Source organism: Anas platyrhynchos, chromosome 1, assembly GCF_047663525.1.
Source record: "Anas platyrhynchos isolate ZD024472 breed Pekin duck chromosome 1, IASCAAS_PekinDuck_T2T, whole genome shotgun sequence".
Classification (NCBI taxonomy): Eukaryota; Metazoa; Chordata; class Aves; order Anseriformes; family Anatidae; genus Anas; species Anas platyrhynchos.
The window spans coordinates 60,793,205-60,814,021 of NC_092587.1; the positions used below are offsets into that span (position 1 = coordinate 60,793,205).

Consider the following 20,817-nt stretch of genomic DNA (forward strand, 5'->3'; position numbering starts at 1 on the left):
ATAATGAAGAAAAAGAAATTAATGAGGAAAAAGAAAATGAAGAAAAAGAAAATGAAAGAGAAGAAAAAAAAGGAAAAGAAAAAAGGAAAATAAAAAAGGGAAAGAAAAAAGGGAAAGAAAAAGGGAAAAGAAAAAAAAGGAAAAAGAAAAAGAAGAAAAGGGAAGAAAAAGGAAAAAAAAAGAAAAAAAGAAGAAAAATGAAAATAGAAAAAGAAAATAATGAAGAACAAGAAAATGAAGAAAAATAAAATGAAAGAGAAGAAAAAAGGAAAAGAAAAAAAGGAAAAGAAAATATGAAAAGAAAAAAGGAAAATAAAAAAGGAAAAAAAAGGAAAAAGAAAAGAAAAAGGAAGAGAAAGGAAAAGGAAAAAGAAAATAAAGTGGAATAAAATAAAATAAAATAAAATAAAATAAAATAAAATAAAATAAAACAAAACAAACCAATTTTTTAATTATAAAGCCCCCCCCCCAAAGCGGCCGCCGCGCTCCCGGTCCCCGTCCCGCGGGGGGGGGGGTCCGGGCGTGTCGGGGCGCGTCCCTCCCGCGGGTCCCCGCGCTCGGATTGGCGGCGGGCGGCGGGGGCGTGCCGGGGGGGGGCGTGCCGCGGCCGGGAGTTTCCCACAATGCCCCGCTGCGGTGCGGCCGCCGATGGATGCTGCGCGCCCGCGCTGCCATTTGCAGCCGCCGCGGCTCGCAGCGCGCCCCGGGGCCCCGGCAGCGCCGGCGCCCCCCCGGCCCCCGCCGCGCCCCAGCGCCTGCAGCCGCCGCCCGCCGCCCCCCGGCCGCCCCCCCCCCACCCTCCTCTTCCTCCTCCTTTTCCTCCTCCTCGTCCTCCTTCGCGGCCCCCCGCCGCAATGAACCCCCCCGCCGCGGCCGGCGGCGAGGAGCCGGGGGCGGCGGGCGGCTGCCGGGGGGCCGAGGGCGGCGGGGAAGCGGTGGGAGCCGCGGGGGTCCCGGAGGAGCCGGGGCTGGGCGAGGAGTCGCTGGAGGAGAAGCTGCGGAGCCTCACCTTCAGGAAGCAGGTGTCCTACAGGTGGGTGCCGGTCCCCGTGCCCTGCTGCCCCCCGTGCCGGCGGTGTGCCGGAGCACGGGCAGGGCGCTGCTTTCATAACCAAGGTCCTGCCGTTTTTGCCGCTCTGCCTCCATCCCGTGCCCGCCGTGCTGAGCACACCGGCTCCTTCCTCCTGGGAACGCACCTGTGTGGGGATGTGGGCGGGGGGGGGGTTTGGCCGCTCTGCTCCTACCGCCGGCGATCTGCTCGCGGTCAGCAGCTGCTGACAGCCAGGCACCGCCGTCTGAGATGCTTGATGCAAAAAAAGTTCTTCGGTCTTACCTAATTCTGGCTGCAGAGGCAGCACGCCATCAGCTACCGGAGCTGGAGCGTGCTAGGGATGAGCGCTCTTAGCCGAGAGGATAGGAAGCACCGAGCTGCTCCTCGTTCCCTCTCTGCAGCGAAAGAGGGCTTCTAGGCTTAGGTAGGCAAGAGAAGAATCTCCTCTGACACAGAGTTACTTTTTTTTTTTCATGCTGTCAGCTTAAATCTGAGATAGCTTAGTAATGGTTTGAGTCCCTGCATGTGGTAGGGCTTAAGAATGATGTAATTAAACACTCTTCGGAGCTGAAGTTTTATATAAGCATCTATGCAGGGAGACCTCCTCGTAAGGGTGATCCAGGATTCAGTAAGGTGAGTGATATGAAAAGGAGAAACTTACCGAACACCTAAAGGGCGTTACGTTACACCAGTAACCTCTTGGTACTTTTGCACCTCTATCCTGCTAGTTTTTCTACCTCGTGCTGCTTAGCAGCATGTTGCCTATTGCTGGTAAAAGCAGATTCTGCAGGTGGGCTACTGAAGTAATGGTTAACGAGGCAGGCTTGCTAACGGGTATCATCTTGGCAGAGAAGTCATGGGGTTTGTAGCACATGTTTTTGGAGATGCTTCTACTCAGGCTGTACGTTTTCATTTTTATTTTGTTAGTTTGGACATCTTCCCCTTCTGAGGAGAGGTGGGGGATATTAAAATCTGTAGTACCCTGCTCTCTAGGCTATCCAGAAGTGTGCTACAGCCATGGGTATTCAGGTTTTCTGCATGGTGTATATTTGTAAGGGTTTTATAATAAACGCTAGTAGGAGAAATGCAGGGTTTATTTCTTCTTCCTCCTGCTTTTCTCCTCCTCCAGCTAGGCAGGTGTATGACAATTCCTGAACCTTTAGATAAGAAAGTCTTTTCCTAAGTGCCTCTTGATGCACATTACTCATGCAGTTTGACTTAGACTACGTACAAGAAAGTACTTTTTCTTTGTATCCTTAGATTTCCACACTTTTTCCTTTGGAACTGATTTTCTACAAATTATGTGTGTGCGCTCATTTATCCACGGGAATGATCGGAGTAGATAGAAGAACGGAATACTTTCATAAAGGACCTCTGCTGAGCTCTCCACACCCTGCAACCCCCAGCCTCCCCAGATTGCTACCATTATCCCTGTAAATTATGGTGTTGAAATACATTTGTAAATGTAAATGACTATATATATTTTTAAATCTGTTTATATTGGTGGTACTTGGGCTCCCTTATCCACTAGTATAATGGAAGTTATTCACGGCTTTGCACTGCCTTTCAAACAGCTCATATAAGATTCTCCATACATATGTTACATTGACTAACACCCATATATCTTTATTTATATGAGCAGAAAAAACAACAACAAAAAACATAATTAGAACTTGTTTTAAATAATACAGATATCTGCAAATGCACGTAACAATTCTGTTGTTGACAACTGAAGAAATGAAATACGTGGCTGAAAGAGAGGTCAAGGTATTGCTACAAGGGGGAAAAAAAAGAAAGTTGGGGAAAAAACACATTTCCCATACCAGTTCTATGTTAATCACTCCCTATCATGCAAACATGATTTACCTGAATTTAGCTGAAAGTATTATCCTTTTTTTTCCTTATTTTTGTTGCTAAACAGCAAGAATTTTATTGTAATACATAACTATTTAACTAATGACATAGTTTTTATTGCATATGCATAACATGTTGATGCCTCCAGAAGTGTACAAAAATCTGAGCAACAGGATTCAGAAAACAACATTTTGCACGGGCATAGCCGGTGGCTTACAATACAGAAATGGCTGTGGCAAATATGTAATGGATTTGTGTGGCCAAATACATGTATTAGGCTTGTACCCCCCCTGTATCATGCCATAAGTTTTTCTGATTTAAAGGAAAAAGTTCCTGTAAATCCTACAGGTATGTTGCATAGGGAGCTCCCAAGCCCCATTGACCTCGCTGTGTTCCCAGCCATCACATAGCACCTTACATCCCATGCTCCCAAAGCTTTTTTCCCCGCACCAAACACTCTTAATTCCTTTAAGAATAGATGTCTGCTTGCTGTTTTCTTTCCAGTAATGTGATATAATTATGTATACATACGCAGTGGGGATACGCCACTTATCTGTGCTTGTGCGTGAGTTAATGGCTTTAAAGCGTGCCTGTTTGTGTGCGTGTCTATGTGTTGCCAACACACATTACTTAAGCGGATCTTAATTTGCAGACAGGGTGCCTGCCCTTCCCGATACACCACGCCGTGAGCAGCGGTGCTGCCGCAGCTCAGCCCACAGCTGGAGGGTACTGCTTGTCCTGTTGTGGGGCTGGGTAGGGAGCAGGGAGACAGTCTGAAACCCAGGGTGTCCCCTCCTTGGTGAGGGGCGTCTTGCAGAGCTGGTCCCTGTGCCATCCGAATGAAAAAGACGACCATTTCTCTGAGTTTTCATCCTCATGCACTTAAATGAGGACAGACTATGTAGGAGCTGCATGTGAACTTCAGAATGCCAGCAGATAAACAGCCATTTCTAGGGCTATTTTTTACCCTACAGATCTGGAATTAAGCATCTTAAAGACTCTGGCTTTCCTGCTTACAAATCTGAACCACGGACTCAGAGTGAAAAATATGTTTTTCTCATAAACTGATAGAACTCAAATTCACTGCAAAGAAATTGGCAACTGGAGAGAAGGGGGGAAAAAATGAATCAAATATATATCCCTGCTAAAGAGAAATGCTCTCAGCAGATTGACTGGTTCTTGGAGTTGTATTTACCTCCTCTATTGCTAGGTCTGGCTGATATGTACTCGGTGTTGTGACATGAGCAATAGGCAAAATTTTCTTTCCTTTAAATTTTTATTGTTATTTTTGTCACTGTGGGGTGCTGTGAAGAACTCTACGGTCTCTTTTAGCTAAGGTACAAATGAACTTTCCTCCAAATAATTTTTGAAATTACAATAAATTAAGCTATTACTAAAGATAAGCTCAATAAGAATATTTGTGCAATAAAAGGCTATTGCTACAGAAAGCCTGGGCAATAAAGCTCCACCCTGCAGATTTCCTGCAGGTGTTTGCAAATTCATCTGAAAAATAATCATGTTATTTTAATTGTTTAAGCTTAAAGAAATGGTAAAACATCCAAAACGCAGACAGCGGCAACAACAACAAAACCTAAGCAGAAAACTAACTCAAACCATCAATAATGCAAACGGTTTTTAATTTCTTAGTAATTATTATCTAGAAATCCAAGGAATCTAATCTTGGTTAGTGGCCTTGGGAAGAAAAAAAAGAAGTAAGTCTGAAGTTTTAATGGCCCTCTTGTGAGAGCTCAAGTGGCGTTTGGCAACCGTTTGTCACTAGGGGATACTTTGTCTAGAGCAACGTAATTTCACTTCGACGAAGTAGAGGAATGCTGCCTGATGTTGTGCATGGCAGACTTTAGGATTCTTGCTTGTATGTGGCTTGGATTCCCCAAAACTGGGGCTGTTAGGAGACCCTTGGAATGGCCACTGCTGGTAGGCAGCAGGCTGGTGGTGTGCTTGTTTGGCTCAGGTGGCTCGCCTGAGCTGGAGATGCTGAGTTTCACTTTTAGTAATGGAAGTGGCCAGAGGTGGTGGTTTTCTTATCTTGCCATGCCCGTTAGAGCCCAGATCCGCTCAGAGGTGTCTCTGTTTGAAATGGGTGGGTTGAGCTTCCACACCTGGTGCTTCTCTGACCAGGCATGAAAAGTTGCTTGGTGCCTTCCCGTGTTAAGTGGGTAGGTCTGCAAACACGCCAAGAACCAAGCTGACCTCTCTGCCCGCACCATCAGCAATATGTGGCTGGTAGTTCTGGCAAAAAGGGGGCAGAATGATAATCAGAGTGGGTTTTGTTCCTGCATTTGCAGGGGAAAAGTCATGGCTGAGAAATCCTGGGAAGTTCCCCAATTCAACAGGCCTCATCACTGCTGATGTGTTTGGATGAGACAGAGAACACGAGTACCTGGGACTACTGATGAATCCTTGGACCAAAATAGAAACTTAAGGACAGGAAACATCCTTGGGCTTTGCTTCGTTTATTTACAGATGTGATGATGATCATAGGACTCGCATCACATCTCAACAAATGTTAAATAGAGACAGGATGGTAGAGGTGTCTCCTATTACTAAAACTTAATTATTTTATGAAATATGACAGCATTTACTAGTGTACTGTGAAGCGTTATAAATAATTAAAGCTGACTGACATTTGTAAAAATGAAAACATCCAACACAAACTGCTGATCTTTTGATTTTTGTTTATTTCTTATATTCAGGTTTCCTTGCATCTTGATATGTCCTATTTCTATAAATTAGCAAGGTTGTTCTGCATGAAGATGATGGACGTATTTTTATCTTCTATCAAATGTCAAGAAAATAATGCTCGCTCTCTGGCCTAATCTTGTAAGATCTGCTTACGCCGTTCTTTTGTTAGAGTTTCGGGTATGCACTGTACAGGGTTGGTACCACCCACTCGCACAACAGTGACTCAATTTACTTTGTCACCCAAAACACCCATCCCCACTTCATCATTTTCTCCCAAAGGACACCACTTCTTACTTTTAGGTACATGAAGGAACCTTTGTAATGCTGGCTTTCATGTATAAAGCTTTGAGGAAAGAAATGGAAGCCCTGTGTTGTGCTGGAACAAATGCAGAGAAAGGCTAGGATAGTTCAGAAACAAAGACTAATACCATGGGAAAAACAGGTTTACCTTTAAGATTCCCTACTGACTTAGATAGATGGCTGCAAGGCTGGCCATTAATGTCTTGAGGTCACACAAAGTTACAGAACTCGTTTTTTGAACTCAGAACATGCCTCTTCCATTCTCCCTTTTTATATGAAGTTAGCAGTACTTTGCAAAAGACACACCGTGAATGATAATTCTGAGTAAAGCTGCATGTGTGCTGCAGTGGCATTACATATGTGCTCACAAGTAGAAAAAAAAACAAGGGATTTGAAATGGGGAGCCTCTACGAGTGCATGACAAAGCTGTTGTGTAGCACTGGCACAGACCTGTAGGCTCAGATTGCCCTGGGACTCCTGCAGATGGAAAATGTTATCAGGTAATAAATGCTGAATCAGCTGCCACGCAAGTTCGATGAGGTGGAAAGGCACCATTGTTCTAGCCATTCCTTGGGAAGAAATGAGCAGGTAGGCAGATCTTACCAGGGCTAGTCATGGGGCTGACTAGATGATTTGACTGAAGCTTCTCCAGGCTTTTGGCAGATTTTCATTTGGCCAACTTGGCAACATAGATGGGATATCGGGGAGGTGATGCATACATGCACTACTCTTCTTTGCTCTTGTGCTTCACAGCCTGGACATGAGACACTGGCAATCGGCTGAAGGATTCTCCAGATATTAAAGAAGGAGGGGAGAAATTGGGTAAGGGACACTTGCAGTGTTGTGGTCACTTTTAGTTTCAGAACTGACTATGAGGAGCCTCACCTTGGAGTAAAATGGATGCAGAAAGCTGGAGCTCCTTTCTCTCTCCCCGACACTCCCAAACCTTAAGTTTTATTAATCCTTTGTAAGTGGAAGAGACGTGTTAACTCAGTTATGCACTTTTGTGGGATGTGGTGTGTATGAAAAAAGGTGTAAGAGTACACTGGGAGAAGCTTGTATGTGTCCATAGGCGTCTCCATGTGGGCTAGTGCTGGGTATTTGCTGGCTATGTGGGTAAGATGATGTCACGGTGCATAACCTTAGGGCAAAGGAAGGTGTGTGACAGGACAGGGACATGGAGGACTCCACTGTGTGCTTTACAGGTTGTGTTTATGTGGGAATATCACCTGTACTTTCTAGTAAATAATTTTGCGTGGGCCGAGACTTCTCTTTTTGTCTGCTCTGAGACTATGTGCAGGAACATAAGCTGAAGGGTTGCTGTTACATTACTAATTCAGTGTACTGTGTGCAGTTTTTCTCCCTTTATTTAAGTGTCTTTCTGTGGAGGTAATAGGTATTTATGAACATAAAATAATAAGGTGTTTGCTCATGGTTAAGGCCTTGGGTCTGTCTGAAAGAGCTGTAGCCATATCTAAAGCCCCCAGGTCTCTCTGGTTTCAGCTCTCATTTCAGTTTATACTATTCTTTCTATTTCTCTTTCCTGCTTCTCTTTGTGTAGATGTGTTGGCTTGTGGGTACAGTTGCTGCCCTGGGGCCCATGTAGTGGCAGTCCCTCAGCTCTCCTGTGCTGAGCTTCTGGTAAGGCCATCCCTGATGCATGTGCAACCCATCTGATGCTGCCAGCAAGGAAGATGATAGAAACCCAGTCAACTCATAAAGCCTTCCCCTAACCTCCCTGGAAATGTGCCATCTGCATTTTGCTTATTAAATGAATTCATTGATCAAGATTAAGATATGTGCAGCCCTCACACCCACACCACCTCATCTAGTGTGTGCTGGCTGTCACGTGCCACAGGTTGGCCATGATCTTGCACAGCTTTCCCTATCCAGACTGTGCCTGAATATCTCTCTGAGGATAACACTGGGCTTGGGATGACTGTCGTTAGGAAGAGAAGTGGAGTATTTCACCTTAAATTTCACTAGAATTGTCTCAATTATAAAAGACCTTAGTCTCCCTGTCTGTAGATGAGAACTGGGAATGGAGTAGGAGACAGCATAGTGTCAAGGAACAATGCTTTGCTTTTTAACATGAAAAAAATCTGGTTTGTTGGTCAGATCCTTACCTGAAGTGGAAAATCTACTACTTGTCCATTGTACAGTGTTTTTCAAAGTGGATTTGCAAATAGTCAAATTCTGCACTACCTTTGTTAGGCAGGTGTTACCACTTATGGGTGGGGAAAGCTGAGACAAAGGAATATAGTGACCTACATGTATTCAAGGTGGCATGTGGAGTCGGTGCTAAACTGGGAACCAGTCCTCAACCCTCTAGCTCTGACAGCAAGCTGCTCTTCTAGGGGAAGGAGGAAGGATTAAAACTGCAAAATTCAGAGAAAACCTGAAATCTGGGGAAGCAGTAGAGGACATCTGTGCATGAATACTGTGATTGGATCTTCTTAGCAAGTACCATATTCCCAGGTTTTGCCTCTGAATTATTGCGCATGGAGCAAGTGGGACAGTTCATTTTTAAAGAGCTACACTAGCCCGAGGCTGCCACAGGGCACTAACTGGTTGTCCTGAATTTCCTAGCACCTCCAACTAATGCAATAAAATGTCTCTGCTTAAATGCAGATAAGGACTGGGGGTGGTGGTGGTGGTGGTGAAGAGTTTATTTGTTCTAATGGTCACCAATTACAGCACTCTTGGCAAAGTAAGTAGGTGTAGGGCTTGGTCTGTCGATGCTTTGGGGCTGAGCTTGATACTTCTCCCATCCTTTCTGTACTGTGTTTTTGAGGAAACATGGTGGATTGAAGCTTTTTTTCTTTCTAGAAAAAGTTTTGGTAATGAGGTCCTGAACCTTTCAGTCCTGGATTTCCCTTCAAGTGCAGTTCTGAATGGCACTGCCAGGCTCCCCTTCTGATTAACAGCTGTTTGAAAGCTTATCTCTCTGTAAAAACTACAGTTCACGATAGGAAACTGCTTTTCATCATCTGGTGTGTCTGCACTTTGAGGGGTAGCAGTTCCCAGTTCTTCCTAGAAGGTTTTCCAGATCATTGGCCCTCCATAGTACATTACACTAATCCCCATTGTCGTAGACAAATGGCCACATATTTACAGAGAATAGAGGTGTCTAATTGAGGCATACACTAACTTTCTGCATCATTGCTCCTCCTGCATATCTTTGTGGGTAAACATGGGGTACGAGTAGCTGGAGGATGTTACTTTCTCTGGCTGCCAGTGAGGAATATGCCGTGAGCAATGAGTTTACTCACTGGGATCAGGGAACGGTGCCGCTGGCTACCCTATAGCCTCAGCTAGGCTATAGATCCACTGCAGAGATGAATAATATTGATGGCTTCGGTTGTTTGACAGTATGTAAGAGCCCCTGGTGGAAAGATGTGGCCTCTCTTTGAATGTTCATGGACTTGGAGGGCGTTGTTTGTCTGGGTATGAGAGGTGTAGGTGCATATAGTGGGAAAGGAGTAGGTGAATACCCTGTCTTGCCTTGTTTTATCTTCTTCAGATGGATTAAAAATTCTTCATTTTTCCCTTTCCATTACTAAATGTGTTTAATATGTACAGTCCTAACCAAACATACTTTAGATCTACAATACACAAGTGTCTGGGAGTATGACCTGACACTGTTTACAGGAGGAGAAAATGAAATTCTCATTTAATATAAACACCTATTAAAAAAAAAAATCTTGTGCTTATGCAGTGCTTGTTTCATATTTGTAATTTCTTTCTAATGTTTCTGAGCTTGACTTTCCTTAAAAACAAACAGTGAACCCCCTAATAGGCAGATTATATGCCTTCTAAGCTGTATGACTCATTGGGAAACTTGACCCACTGGGGATCATTTTCCAAGTGGGGCAGGGATTAAGCTTCAATTGCACAGATTCATCAAAGATGATGAGTTGGACAACTTAGAATCCCTCTGTGCTCTGAAACTGCTCCCTGATGCTGTGTAATATGCAGGAGAGGGGACTGTCTGTGATGCCCTGAGAGGTGCCGTGGGGTTTCTGGGCACCATAGGAGAGGGTGAGGAAGTGAAATGGCTTTGAAGCCTGTTAGCATTAAAAGATGATGAGAAAATACCTTCCTGTCATCACTTTATTTCATTAGGTTGCTAATGAGTTTCCTCTAGGGATGGTAATGGGGTAGTTCTTATGCTTTTATCCAATTAGTGAATGATCCCAGGAGGACATCCTTTTGTTGTGAAAACACATCGAGTTTCATTCCAACTGGAGCGCCGCATCCTGCAGGTTCTCTGAAGGCAATGAAATGCCATGTGTAGGTGCATGCAAGGCTAGGTCCTTGGGTATTAATTGCTGATGTTAGCCTGAGTTATGGTTTCAAGATGATGCCCTAGAGGGCAATGGACTCTCCTGTGGAACAAGTGAAATGCCAGTGATGTGAATAAAGTTTCATTATGAGTTTTGAGGTTAGTTGTAAGTCGAGACACTGAGACTCATGTTAAAAACCTGTCTAGATAGGAAACAAAAGAAAAATGCCTTTGATGCTGTTGCCTTCAGGGATATCCAGTACCAGTGTGTTGCCAGCTGCTTGTGCTCATAGGATCCTTAGCTGCTGGTGCTGCAGTCACCTCCAGGTTTCAGCCTAATTTAAAAAGACATCGAAGAAGGAATTAGCAGCTGTAGCGATGCAGCCGGCATGTTTGGTTGCAGGTGGCCTTCCATTAGCCGAGAGCAACTTAAGCGATTCTTCATTTTACCTCTGCAGGTAGCCAACAGTAGCAACTGTCACTTCTGCAGAGCAGTACATTTTGCTTTGAAGCAGGTCATTTCTCATTGTACTTGTGTTGTCCCTGGCCAGGTCTTGCTGAAATTGAATTCCTGGATTTCTTTAGTTTTTGTGAGCTGCTCTTTCTCCCTTTGCGTTCTGTAGCTTGCCTTTGCTGCCCTGTCTTCAGCCTTGCAGCATGCTTCTGGCTTTTTTTCTGATTCCTGCCAATACGCTGGTGCTTTGTGTGGGTTTATGTATCTGTGTGGTGCAAGTACACTGAACAAAGAACACACAGCTACATAGACACCGTGCTTCATGTTCTACAAGGTTAGGATTAAATTATTCAGCTTGCTCCAACAGGTTTTTTCCTGTCTGCCATGGCCAGTGTGAGCTTTATAGTCTGCTGCTGCATCTCTGATCAAGACGCTCATGGTAAGCTGCTTCCTTTCCCCCTTTCCATCTGTAGTACTGGAGTTTCTCAAGCTCTGCTGCGGAAGAGTATGTAGCAGTAGCTGCAAAATAGTACATCTTTCAAGTGCAATTGGATATAAAGACAGACAGCTTTTGGACTTCTCTGAGTCATTGCAATCCTATAGCAAAAGGAAGGAGGCAACAGTTGCTTTCTTCAGCTTTTCAGGCTTCATAACTCATTGAAGGAATGCTGAAAAGTGCTCAGCAGACCCTGCTGATACATGACAAATAGTACTGAGGTAGACTAACAGTGGCTTGAATGCAAGGTATCATGGTGATGCTTGGATGGTCTCTTTTGGCCTTGTGAATCTTGATTTGCTCTTTGCTGTTCAGGCTGGAACAATGTTTTTTTTCATTTCATTGAGTCTGATGTGGGCCATATCATCACTTGACAAATGTGCTATGATCCGGGGTAAACAGCAAGCTTACGAAGCGTTGGGTTATCTGGTCTCTGTCTTGTCAGCTCTTATTTTCTTTCCTTTCAGTGGATAGTGGGAGGGATGACTAATGTTGGCTGTGATGCTGGGGCAATTATGAGCTGGACTGAGACCAATATAACAGTCAAGATGTCCCCTCACAAAGCTTGTGTGCTGTGTTCAGAAACTAACCGTTTGACCAGGATTCAGACAAGTGAGCTAGCAGTGACAGTTCTGTCCTGTAACATCTCTTTTCCTAACAAACCTTATCTGTTTGAAAGGGAGAAAAGCTAACCCTCAGCAGGGGTGGCTGTTGACAGTCTGGCCTGGAGGGCTTAGGTGCCTCTCAGTGGGCTGGAGCACAGATTTTCTGCTTTCCAGAAAGGATGCTGCATGTATTCTTTCCCTGGGAATAACCTGGACTCTTCCAGCCCACAGCACGTTTTTGTGCAGATCGCTGCCTCACCCTTCTTGGGAGCGTGATGACCATCAACAAAAGCCAAGTATTGCATTTCCAAGCATTATATTTGCCTACATGCTTGAACAAGCACAATCAAGCTGGAAGCACATCATGAAATGCTTCCCAGGGCAGGATGGACCCAGAGAACTTGCGAGCTCTCCCATTACTGAAGAACATGTCTTAAAAGAATCTATCTATCTATCTATCTATCTATCTATCTATCTATCTATCTATCTATCTATCTATATCTATATAAAATTTAAATGAAGTCAGTTCTGCTCCTTTTTTTTTTTATTTGTTTCTTTCTTTTATGAAAAGGCACAGAGCTAAGCTATCTCTGATGGCAATTACTGGTAACCAGAAGACATCTTCAGTGTGACGCACAAACATTTTTAATTTCCTCAGTTGTAGTCTCCCAGTGTCAGTGTATTCAAGACCAAGTAATGCATTCTTCCCAATTTTCACCTCGAGACCGGTGAAAATGTGAGAGATCAGATAATAGAAGACTTTAAAGAAAAGCCTCTTTTAATTCCTGGGTTGGGCAATATGGTCTTCTCTCCTTCTCCCCACCTCCTTAAGTGCAGAAGGGAAAGTAACCAAATATAATCCTGTCATCAGCTCTGATAGGGCTGTGAAAATAGCTTCAGCCTGTTCATACAATAGCTGCTTACATTTTCAATTCCCTTTTTTCTAAGAAAGACTTGCAGCTTAGCATTCATATTAGTACCTGGTTTTGTACAGATAAAACAAATATACAAAGTGAATACAGAGAAAGAGCAAGCCACAGCTGCTGAACCCCTGTGTGGGGTTCCTCTTTCTTCACAGCCCCTGCTGTCTCTCTGCTGGAAGACAAAAGGGAATGACTAATTTTGGGAGGGAAATGGAAAGAACTGGGGACCCGTGTTTGTGAAAGAGCTGTGTTCCTACCTCCTAGCTCCCCCTAATTGACAAAGGCCTTTGTTTACCAAAGGAAAGCTGTAGCACAGAGAGCAGCAGCTACGTCTTCCGTCACGTGCAGACTGCACCTCTCTCCTGACTTAGCAGAAAAGGAAGGTAATTCACTTTCTTTCTAGTCTTTGGCCTTCATCCTGAGATTACTCATGCTTTTTGCTTCCTGAAATTCAGAGATCGTTCTCTTTCACACATGAACTGCCAAGACACCAGATGGCCTTGCCTTTCTGCCACCAATGACCTTATTTTGCTATTCTTTGCAGCTGCGCAATGTCCTAAATGAAAGCTGCAGCTGAAGGTCTCCTGGAGGATGTGGATGTGGTTCCCAGTTGGGTCTGGAAGCTCAGGCTATGCTTGCTTCTCCCATCTGCTTGCATTTGATGGATCTCCTGGTCATTAAAATACATTTTAATCATTTCAGCCTCTGTCATACATTTGGGCCCTTTAGCTGACCAAAGACAGGAATTTCCATTGGGTCACATGTAATTGAGATGAGGAAAAGATGGGATGGTATGAAGTATCACTTAGACTGAGCTAGATCATGCTTTAATGCAGCAACTTTCCCACGTTTGAAAGAGGCCATTAGTGATGTGAAACAAAAACAAAAAAAAAAAAAAAGAGGAGGATATAAGCTGGGAGGGAAAACTGTAGCCTGACTTTCCCTTCTCTGATCCACAGGCTGAAAAAAGGAGAAAGATATTAAATCCCCTACACTGAGAGAAGCAGCCTGCTGTCTCAAAAGGCTGTTCCCTGCCAAGTCATCTTTCCCACCCCCTCACGCTGGGAATAGTGGCCAAAGAATGTGGGGCTCTCCTGGGTCTTGTGGCTGAGCCGTGCCCAGGCACTTGCCCTCAGTGTCTACGCAGAGGCTGTGCCAGATACCCCCTTCCCCAAGCCCTTCCTCACCGCCCCAGCACCCAGCCAGAGCTTTGTTTCTGATTCAGTCACTCTGAAAACAGTGTCACAATTTGTCAGGTGCTGAGAGTGATATTTGCTTGATGGAAATGTTGGCCCTATTGTGAATCAAATCTAACAGCTTTTCACAGCGAGGTTGTAAGACAATGAGGCGAATTTACTACACATGCAGACAAAGCAGCTTCTATTATGTGTGAAAACATAAATAATAGGGGGATAAATGCAAAACAGTGAGATCATCTTAAAGAATCTTTTCCAGGTATCATTAAGCTTTCGCAGGCACAATAGTACATGTCGGTGTACAACTCTGATGGCAGAGGAATACAAACTAGTCAGTGATGCAAACCAGCAGGTGTATCTGAAGGGTTCAATCCTGAGTCACAGGTGCATGCAAAAACTCGAGGGTGGCTTCACAGACTTCTGTGAGAGAGCTGTTCAAACAGAGCAGTGATGGCAAAATCTATTACCATTCCTTAGAATAGTGACCTCTCATTCTAAATTGAAAGAGAAGGCAAATTGTATATGAGGTAGTACCTCTGAAGGTACCACAGAATGCATATTCACGTGTAATTCAGTTCTTCTGTGGTGGAGAAAGCTGAAATATTTGCCGTGAAATGTTTTTTAGTCTGCTGACATAAGCATGTTTTTCAACTGAAGTCTTCTGGGGAAGATACTAATTTTGTTTTCAAAAAATAGATGAGCAATGAATTCAAATATTCATCATAACTTCTGATCCTATTAACTGAAATACAGAATAGTTGATATTATAATTCCTTGGAATACCTTTATGCTGAGTTATTTTTTATTTTCCTTCAGATTCAGAAGAAAAGTTATTTTGTTTTGATTTGAAATATCAAAATTTCCCAGCGAATGGAAATGCAGAGTTCTGGCAAGCCAAAGTTGTTATCTCTTAGCATCAGTGAAGCTAGCTTGGTCATGATTAATCTTCTATGATAGAATAGTGTTGTCATAACCATATTTAGTGTTAATCAACCAAATGATACTTAGCCTCCTCTGAAGGACCAGAGACTAGAACCTGAAAGATGAATTGTCCTCCGACTGCTAGCAGGAGCTGCTTGATGTCATGATTAAAGTATATTAAGGGGCTAATATCGGGTACTGGATGGTTGTTCACATTTTTATGGATAAACAGGGAGGTTATTCTCCAGGGGTGTTTGAAAGCTGAATGTACACAAGGTATACAGTTAGGATTTTTTTTTCTTTGCTTCTCTTTCTGAGGCTCTTCTGCACCTGCCTCCAGAACTACTGGCAGAATGCACCTAGTACTATTAAAACCCAAGAATTCACTTATTGGATATTAACTCTTGCCTTATACAGAGAATGAAAGTGACCACTGATTTCTAGGGTTGGAAAGGCTTCTGCCTCCAGAAAACATTGCTTCCTCTCCTCCTGCACGTCTGTGTCTTCTTTCTCCCTCTGAACATGGAGAAGCCAGATTGGTATCTACACTCTCAGCAAGGGGTGGCTGAGTAGTGGGTCTTGGCTAGATGGTATTCAAGCCAGTTCTGGGCTTGTGCCACAGTCTGCTTGGGTCAGCAGGGTTTTGTAGAAGCCAAGTTGCTGTCAGATTTGGCTTTCAGGACCAAGGAGCTCCCATCCAGCTATCTGGGCAGTAGAGGAGGAGGGAGCCATCATATTTTTAATGGCTACATGTGGAGGGTCACTGACCATCTTCTGTTTGAGACTGAAGGGTGTTGATAACTACAGCATGAAAAGGAATATAGATGAAATGCAGGATAGCAGGATGGTATTTATTATAATACATTATGTCTGGGCAATAGATTGCTGACTTGTCTGTCAAAAGAATAGTGTCTGCTTGTGCTGGTTTTGCTGTTCCCGACATCTGACTCCCACAGGGTTTAAGAACTTTCTTGGGAAGAGACCGTGTGTGTGTGCAGTTCTTGCTATTAAGACTAATGCATTTCCTTCTAATGGCTCTGTTGTGATGAATCAGTCCCCACGTGTATGCATTGATGTTAAGTGTCACTTCTTACTGGCTCTGGAAAAAAATGTGAGCTCTAATATGTGTGAAGAAGTCAATATAAGGAGGGGAGGAACTATTCTTGAGGGATAATTTGGGGCTAAGAAGGCTACCTTCCCTTGGTGTCCTCAATAGTCATTAGTAAGCAAGAGAGTCTTCTCCAGAGGACAATTTTGCCAGCCTAATTCAGGCTCTGGCTCCAAATTGTCCTCTGGAAGAGCCCATTTCTATTGACTGCAGGCAGTCTGTGGTGAACAGTCTTACAAAGCTAAAATTAGTTTTTATATGGACCCCTCCTACAAAGAGGATGAATAGATGCATGTGCTCGTTAACGTCTGACAAATGTTTCCAAATAGAAAATGCAAAACATGGGAACTCTGTTTGTAAAAAATACAGGGTGAGAGTTTGGGGGATTTTTTTTTTTTTTGGCAAGAGATAAATCTGGTTTGAAGTGGAGGTGGTGACTTCTTTTAGTGGATGCTGGCAAGTACGTCAATTTTAAAAATTGCTGCAGTAGCTCTACAGCCAAATGGAGATGTTGCCATTTTGCCTGCTGTGAACTGCATCTTTAAAAGGATTTCCTTTGCCAGCTGCAAGGGCAGCTGGGAGACAGTTGTTGTTTTGTATTTCAGTCCCAGTGCAGAACACCAAAGTAAATCTCTTGCCCTCTGCCTCTCTTATCTGTGGTATCTGGGCACATTGTTGTGTTTTCTGTGAGCTACAATAAATTACTTGGAAAGTAAAATGTATGCATTGCTCATGACTAAGCTGGTCTTTAGGATTGTTCCTTAACAGTTCAGAGGCAGACCTGGACGTACCAGCATCTGGTGAATGGAGCATTTATTAGAGGGGATCTGGTGTCTCTGCAGCTCTTGGCGTTCGTTCTAGAGGCCAGCTCCCTTTCTTTTTTTCATGGGCTTTGATGTTAGCTTGGCTTTCCCTGGCACCCTAACTCATTCACCTCATCAGAGCTAGGCAGACTAAACTGTGGGGGGAGAAATAGAGACACAGCATCTTTGTCTTGAATATGCTGCATCTCTAAATGTTGATGATGTGCTGAATGATACCTGGGTGGCTTATATTTAACATTTTTTGTTCTTTTTCTTTCTTTTTTTCATTTGCTGTGAGCTTAAAAATACGCAGGTGACATGAAAAAAAAGACTAGAGAACAGTACTGTACACAACTTCAGGCATTCAAGCAAATTTGTGATTATTTTGCAGGAAGAGAGATGATAGACTGTGGTTATTTAGTTTTAGTAGAAGGAAATATGATGAAATAAGTGAGCCCAGGGGCTCTTCCTTTACTTGCCATACATGACTGTTTTGTGTGTATTTAATAGGGAATTCACTGCTGTGGGAAATCATAGAAGGGAAATATTTAGTAGGATCCAAAGAAGGATTAGGCTTTTATGTGAAAATGAATCATATTCATAGCAAGTCTGACTACTGAGTATACTCATACTATTGCAAGTGTTGCCAATGTTTTCTTGCTTCAGGGGGCAAACGAATCACCTGCCAGGGCTGGAAAGGGATTATCTCCATGCAAGGCAACTTTCCATCCTTCAATGGGCACACTGCTGCTTGTTTTTCTGCTTGATTTCCCTTAAAACACCAGGTATTGGTGTTTTATTGAACTGGAGGGGGGGGTGGTGTTCAATTCAGGGACCAGTGATTTGATCAGCCATGACAGCCACTAGGGACCTAAACAAATAACCAAGGAGCTAATTCTGTTCCCCTAACTAAAATTCTGATCCTGTTTGTGACATCATAATTGGTTACCATAGGAACAATTATGGTGTCATAAAAAGAGGATTAATTATGAGCTTAAGTGAGGAATAAGCAGCTGGAGCAGATGAACTTTCTAATAACACTTGCCTCCTCTGAAACCTACCATTTTTATGCATAAAGATATTGTTCCAAATAAAGAGAGATGGGTTAGGAGAAATTCAGTAAATGTGCACTGAAGGAACAGTTGTGTATCCAGAAGGATATTGCTCTAAGCTTCTAGGTCTCTCAGGATGCTGCATTATAAAAGATATCCTGTTTATGTAGAGAGATGCTAGAATGAGCAACCGATATGCTGTCTTGCATGGGCTTTTCTAGGTGTGAATCCACAATGTTTCTTTCTATTAATCATTTTTTGTTGAGGTTTTAAATGTGGAAGACTATGTGCATTTGGGGTTAATATTTCACCCTAGCTGGTTAAAAAAAATAAACATAGGTAACGTGATGGTAGTGAAATTTAAAAGCTAAACAAATTTTGTAGCAACCTAACTGCTTGCTAGCTAAGGATGTTTCAAATTGTAATGGCTTGTCTTTTTGGACTTGTTCATGTCAGGAAAATCAGGATCTCTGGAGCTAGAATATTTCAGGATAGGGAAACTGGTACTTGAGCTTTTGCCTGTGCTATTAAGGCTAAGAGGGCTTCCTAGCAGGGAGCAGACTAAATCAGGCAAATCAGAATCTAGTGCCCAAGCTGTTAGGATCTGAACTACAGGATTAAATGGTCAATTCACACAATTTCACTAACCACCTATGTAACTGCTTATCTTGCTAGGAGGGTCTACTGACATTTACAGAGTGGGAAGTTCTGTTTTATGTTTGTGGTTTTCTTTTTCTTTTGTTTTGTCTTTAATTGCTGCTGACAGCATGCAATTTGTGAACAAAGTTTTGGAAGATGCTGAATTATTTCTGCATTAATATCTGTGCTGGCTGCTTTGCCCTCTCGGGTGTTCTTGGGTGTTCCCTTGGAGCCAGGCAGGAACTGCTCAGCTCGACTCTTTTTGCTGCTGTTTACTGCTCTGACCTGAGCCACTCGGTCAGTAATGTATTAGCAGAAGGGCCATTGACAAGAATTATTAATACCTAGCAGGGGACAGAAAGTGGTGTGAATAGCTGAGGATAGCACTGGGGATGGTATTGTTGGCAAGATGCTGCCTGAAGGCTTGTGTGTGGGTGTGAGTTGGTGCTTTTGTTTTGTTGCTTGCTCTTGTGACATTTGCCTAGCTCTTTTTGCCACTCTCCTTCTCTCTCTTTTTGCAAGAGAATATTCTTCTCTTCTCACAGGCATATTCTTCTGCCTGTGAGGGAGCTTAACAACAGAAGTCCTGAGTTTTTTGGGGGATCCTTGCTCTTAGCCATGCTACGGTCTCTTGTTGCCTCTTTCTAAGAGGAATGAGAACAGCACTGCTTGGTTATTGTTGCTGAGTGCTCAAGCATAGCTGCTCTTGCATCCTCCATCACAGTGCATGGATACCATTGCCAGAGCTTGCAGGCAGTGACCAGTACGCCAGGTATCCCTGTGATGCTCTGCTGGGTCACCAGTGGCTGAGGCTGGCCAGGCATGAGCCCCTCTCTGAAGGTGTTTTCTGGGAAGAATGGTAAATTCTGGGAACTTCTACTGTGATTTTCAAAACACCATACAGAAATAAATTAATACCCACAGCACCACTGGGATGGCAGGGGGGCAAGTTGTTATTCTTATACCTCAGAAGATGAGATTCAAGAATGAAGGCTAAACTGTGAATTTTCCAGAAGTTTGCTAGAGGGGTGAATAGCTCTTTTGGGTACATGTTTGGGGATGCAGGTGAGCTTGGGGCACTTAGGAGACTCTGTTGAGTTAGTCAGGCTGAGGATTGTTCTGCTATTATTGCAGACTTCAGTGGGTGCTATGCAGGCAGGTTTGGCTGTTCCTTCACTTACTGCTGCCTTCCTCGTATGGTCTTTCAGCTGTCACAGAATCAGAGAATGTTTTGGGTTGGGAGAGACCTTAAAGATCATCTAATTCCAACCCTTCTACCATGGGCAGGGACACCTTCCACTGTTCCCACAGTCAGTTGTCCTCTCTCCCAAAGCCTTTGACCACAGCTCCTTGCAGCTGAAGCAGCCCAGTATACTGCTTTTTACCCCAATCTGCCGTAGTGCCACTGGGCAAGGGATCTGCTTGCTGAGCATCCTACCCTGCTGTAGTGCAGTGCTTTGGGAAGAGCAGCTTATAAATGCCATGAACAGTGCTGTGGCTAGTCCTAGCCACAGAGATAGATATTTTGAGAAGTAGAAACACCATTGCTCTGAGCTGTGCAGCCATTTTGAGGAGCTCTGTGTTCTGAAGCCCCAGAGCAGTAAGAGGAGGGAAGGGCAGTATTAAAAACCTAGAGGTGAGCAGATGATTGATGCTAGGACAGGGTGTCGCAACCTGGGCTTTGTTTGGTTGGGAGCTAAAACCCACTGATGCTTTGACCTGACTGGTTCCCTTTAAGAACAAGTGATGTAGTTGAGTTTCCTACCACTGGATATGCAACTTCAGTCACTTAGAGGTTGTGATACCCAAGTGATGATGTATTTTTATTTATTTATTTATTTATTTACCTCATGTGTGCTCATCTGGAAGCCTACAAACTGTACCCTGCACATCCAGAGGTTCAGGGCTATGCCCTGCCCTGGAATGCCTCAGCTCAGCACCAGGCTTCCCCAAAATTTGTGCCAGGACCTGGAGCAGCCTCTACAGGGATTTTAGCTGTGAAGTCTTGTGGCTAGGCAAGGGAGTGTGTCTGGGAGCAAGCTCAGCCCTGGCTTGTTCTTGAAGATGTTTTTTTTCCACTGAAGTCCTACATGGTTTAGAGACATTGCCCTTATGAAATCAGAGGGGTTTGTTTGTTTGTTTTCAACAGGTTTTTCCATGTTCCTTTTGGTAACAACAAAGGTGGTATGTGAAACTTGATGGAAAAGTGTCCGAGTGGTGGCATTAGAGTGGTGGCAGGGCTGTCACCTGGCATGCTGCATTGTCACCTGGCAGATGTACTATGCAGACACCCCCTAACTCTGAGGGGTAAGGAGGCAAAGTGTCAGTGTACCTGAGACGAAAATTGTGCTGGCTGATATCACAGAATCACAGAATCACAGAATTTCTAGGTTGGAAGAGACCTCAAGATCATCGAGTCCAACCTCT

The 20,817-nt window shown here is 43.8% G+C and overlaps 1 protein-coding gene across 6 annotated transcripts in view; it reads left to right on the forward strand.

Annotated features, from left to right (window-relative positions):
• The first annotated feature begins 332 nt into the window (after nucleotides 1-332).
• The window catches only part of DGKI (diacylglycerol kinase iota), a 217,091-nt gene continuing 196,606 nt past the window's right edge, over nucleotides 333-20,817 (forward strand). For 2 of the 6 annotated variants that reach the window (XR_011809784.1, XM_038168188.2), the window contains exon 1: nucleotides 333-1,033. Coding sequence is in view for 1 of the 6 variants with exons in the window: in XM_038168188.2 (XP_038024116.2) it covers nucleotides 624-1,033 (410 nt within the window). In the remaining 5 variants the exon portion in view is untranslated. The remainder of the gene's footprint in view (nucleotides 1,034-20,817) is intronic. The other 4 variants (XM_038168195.2, XM_027445394.3, XM_027445238.3 and 1 more) reach the window with 3 other exon arrangements.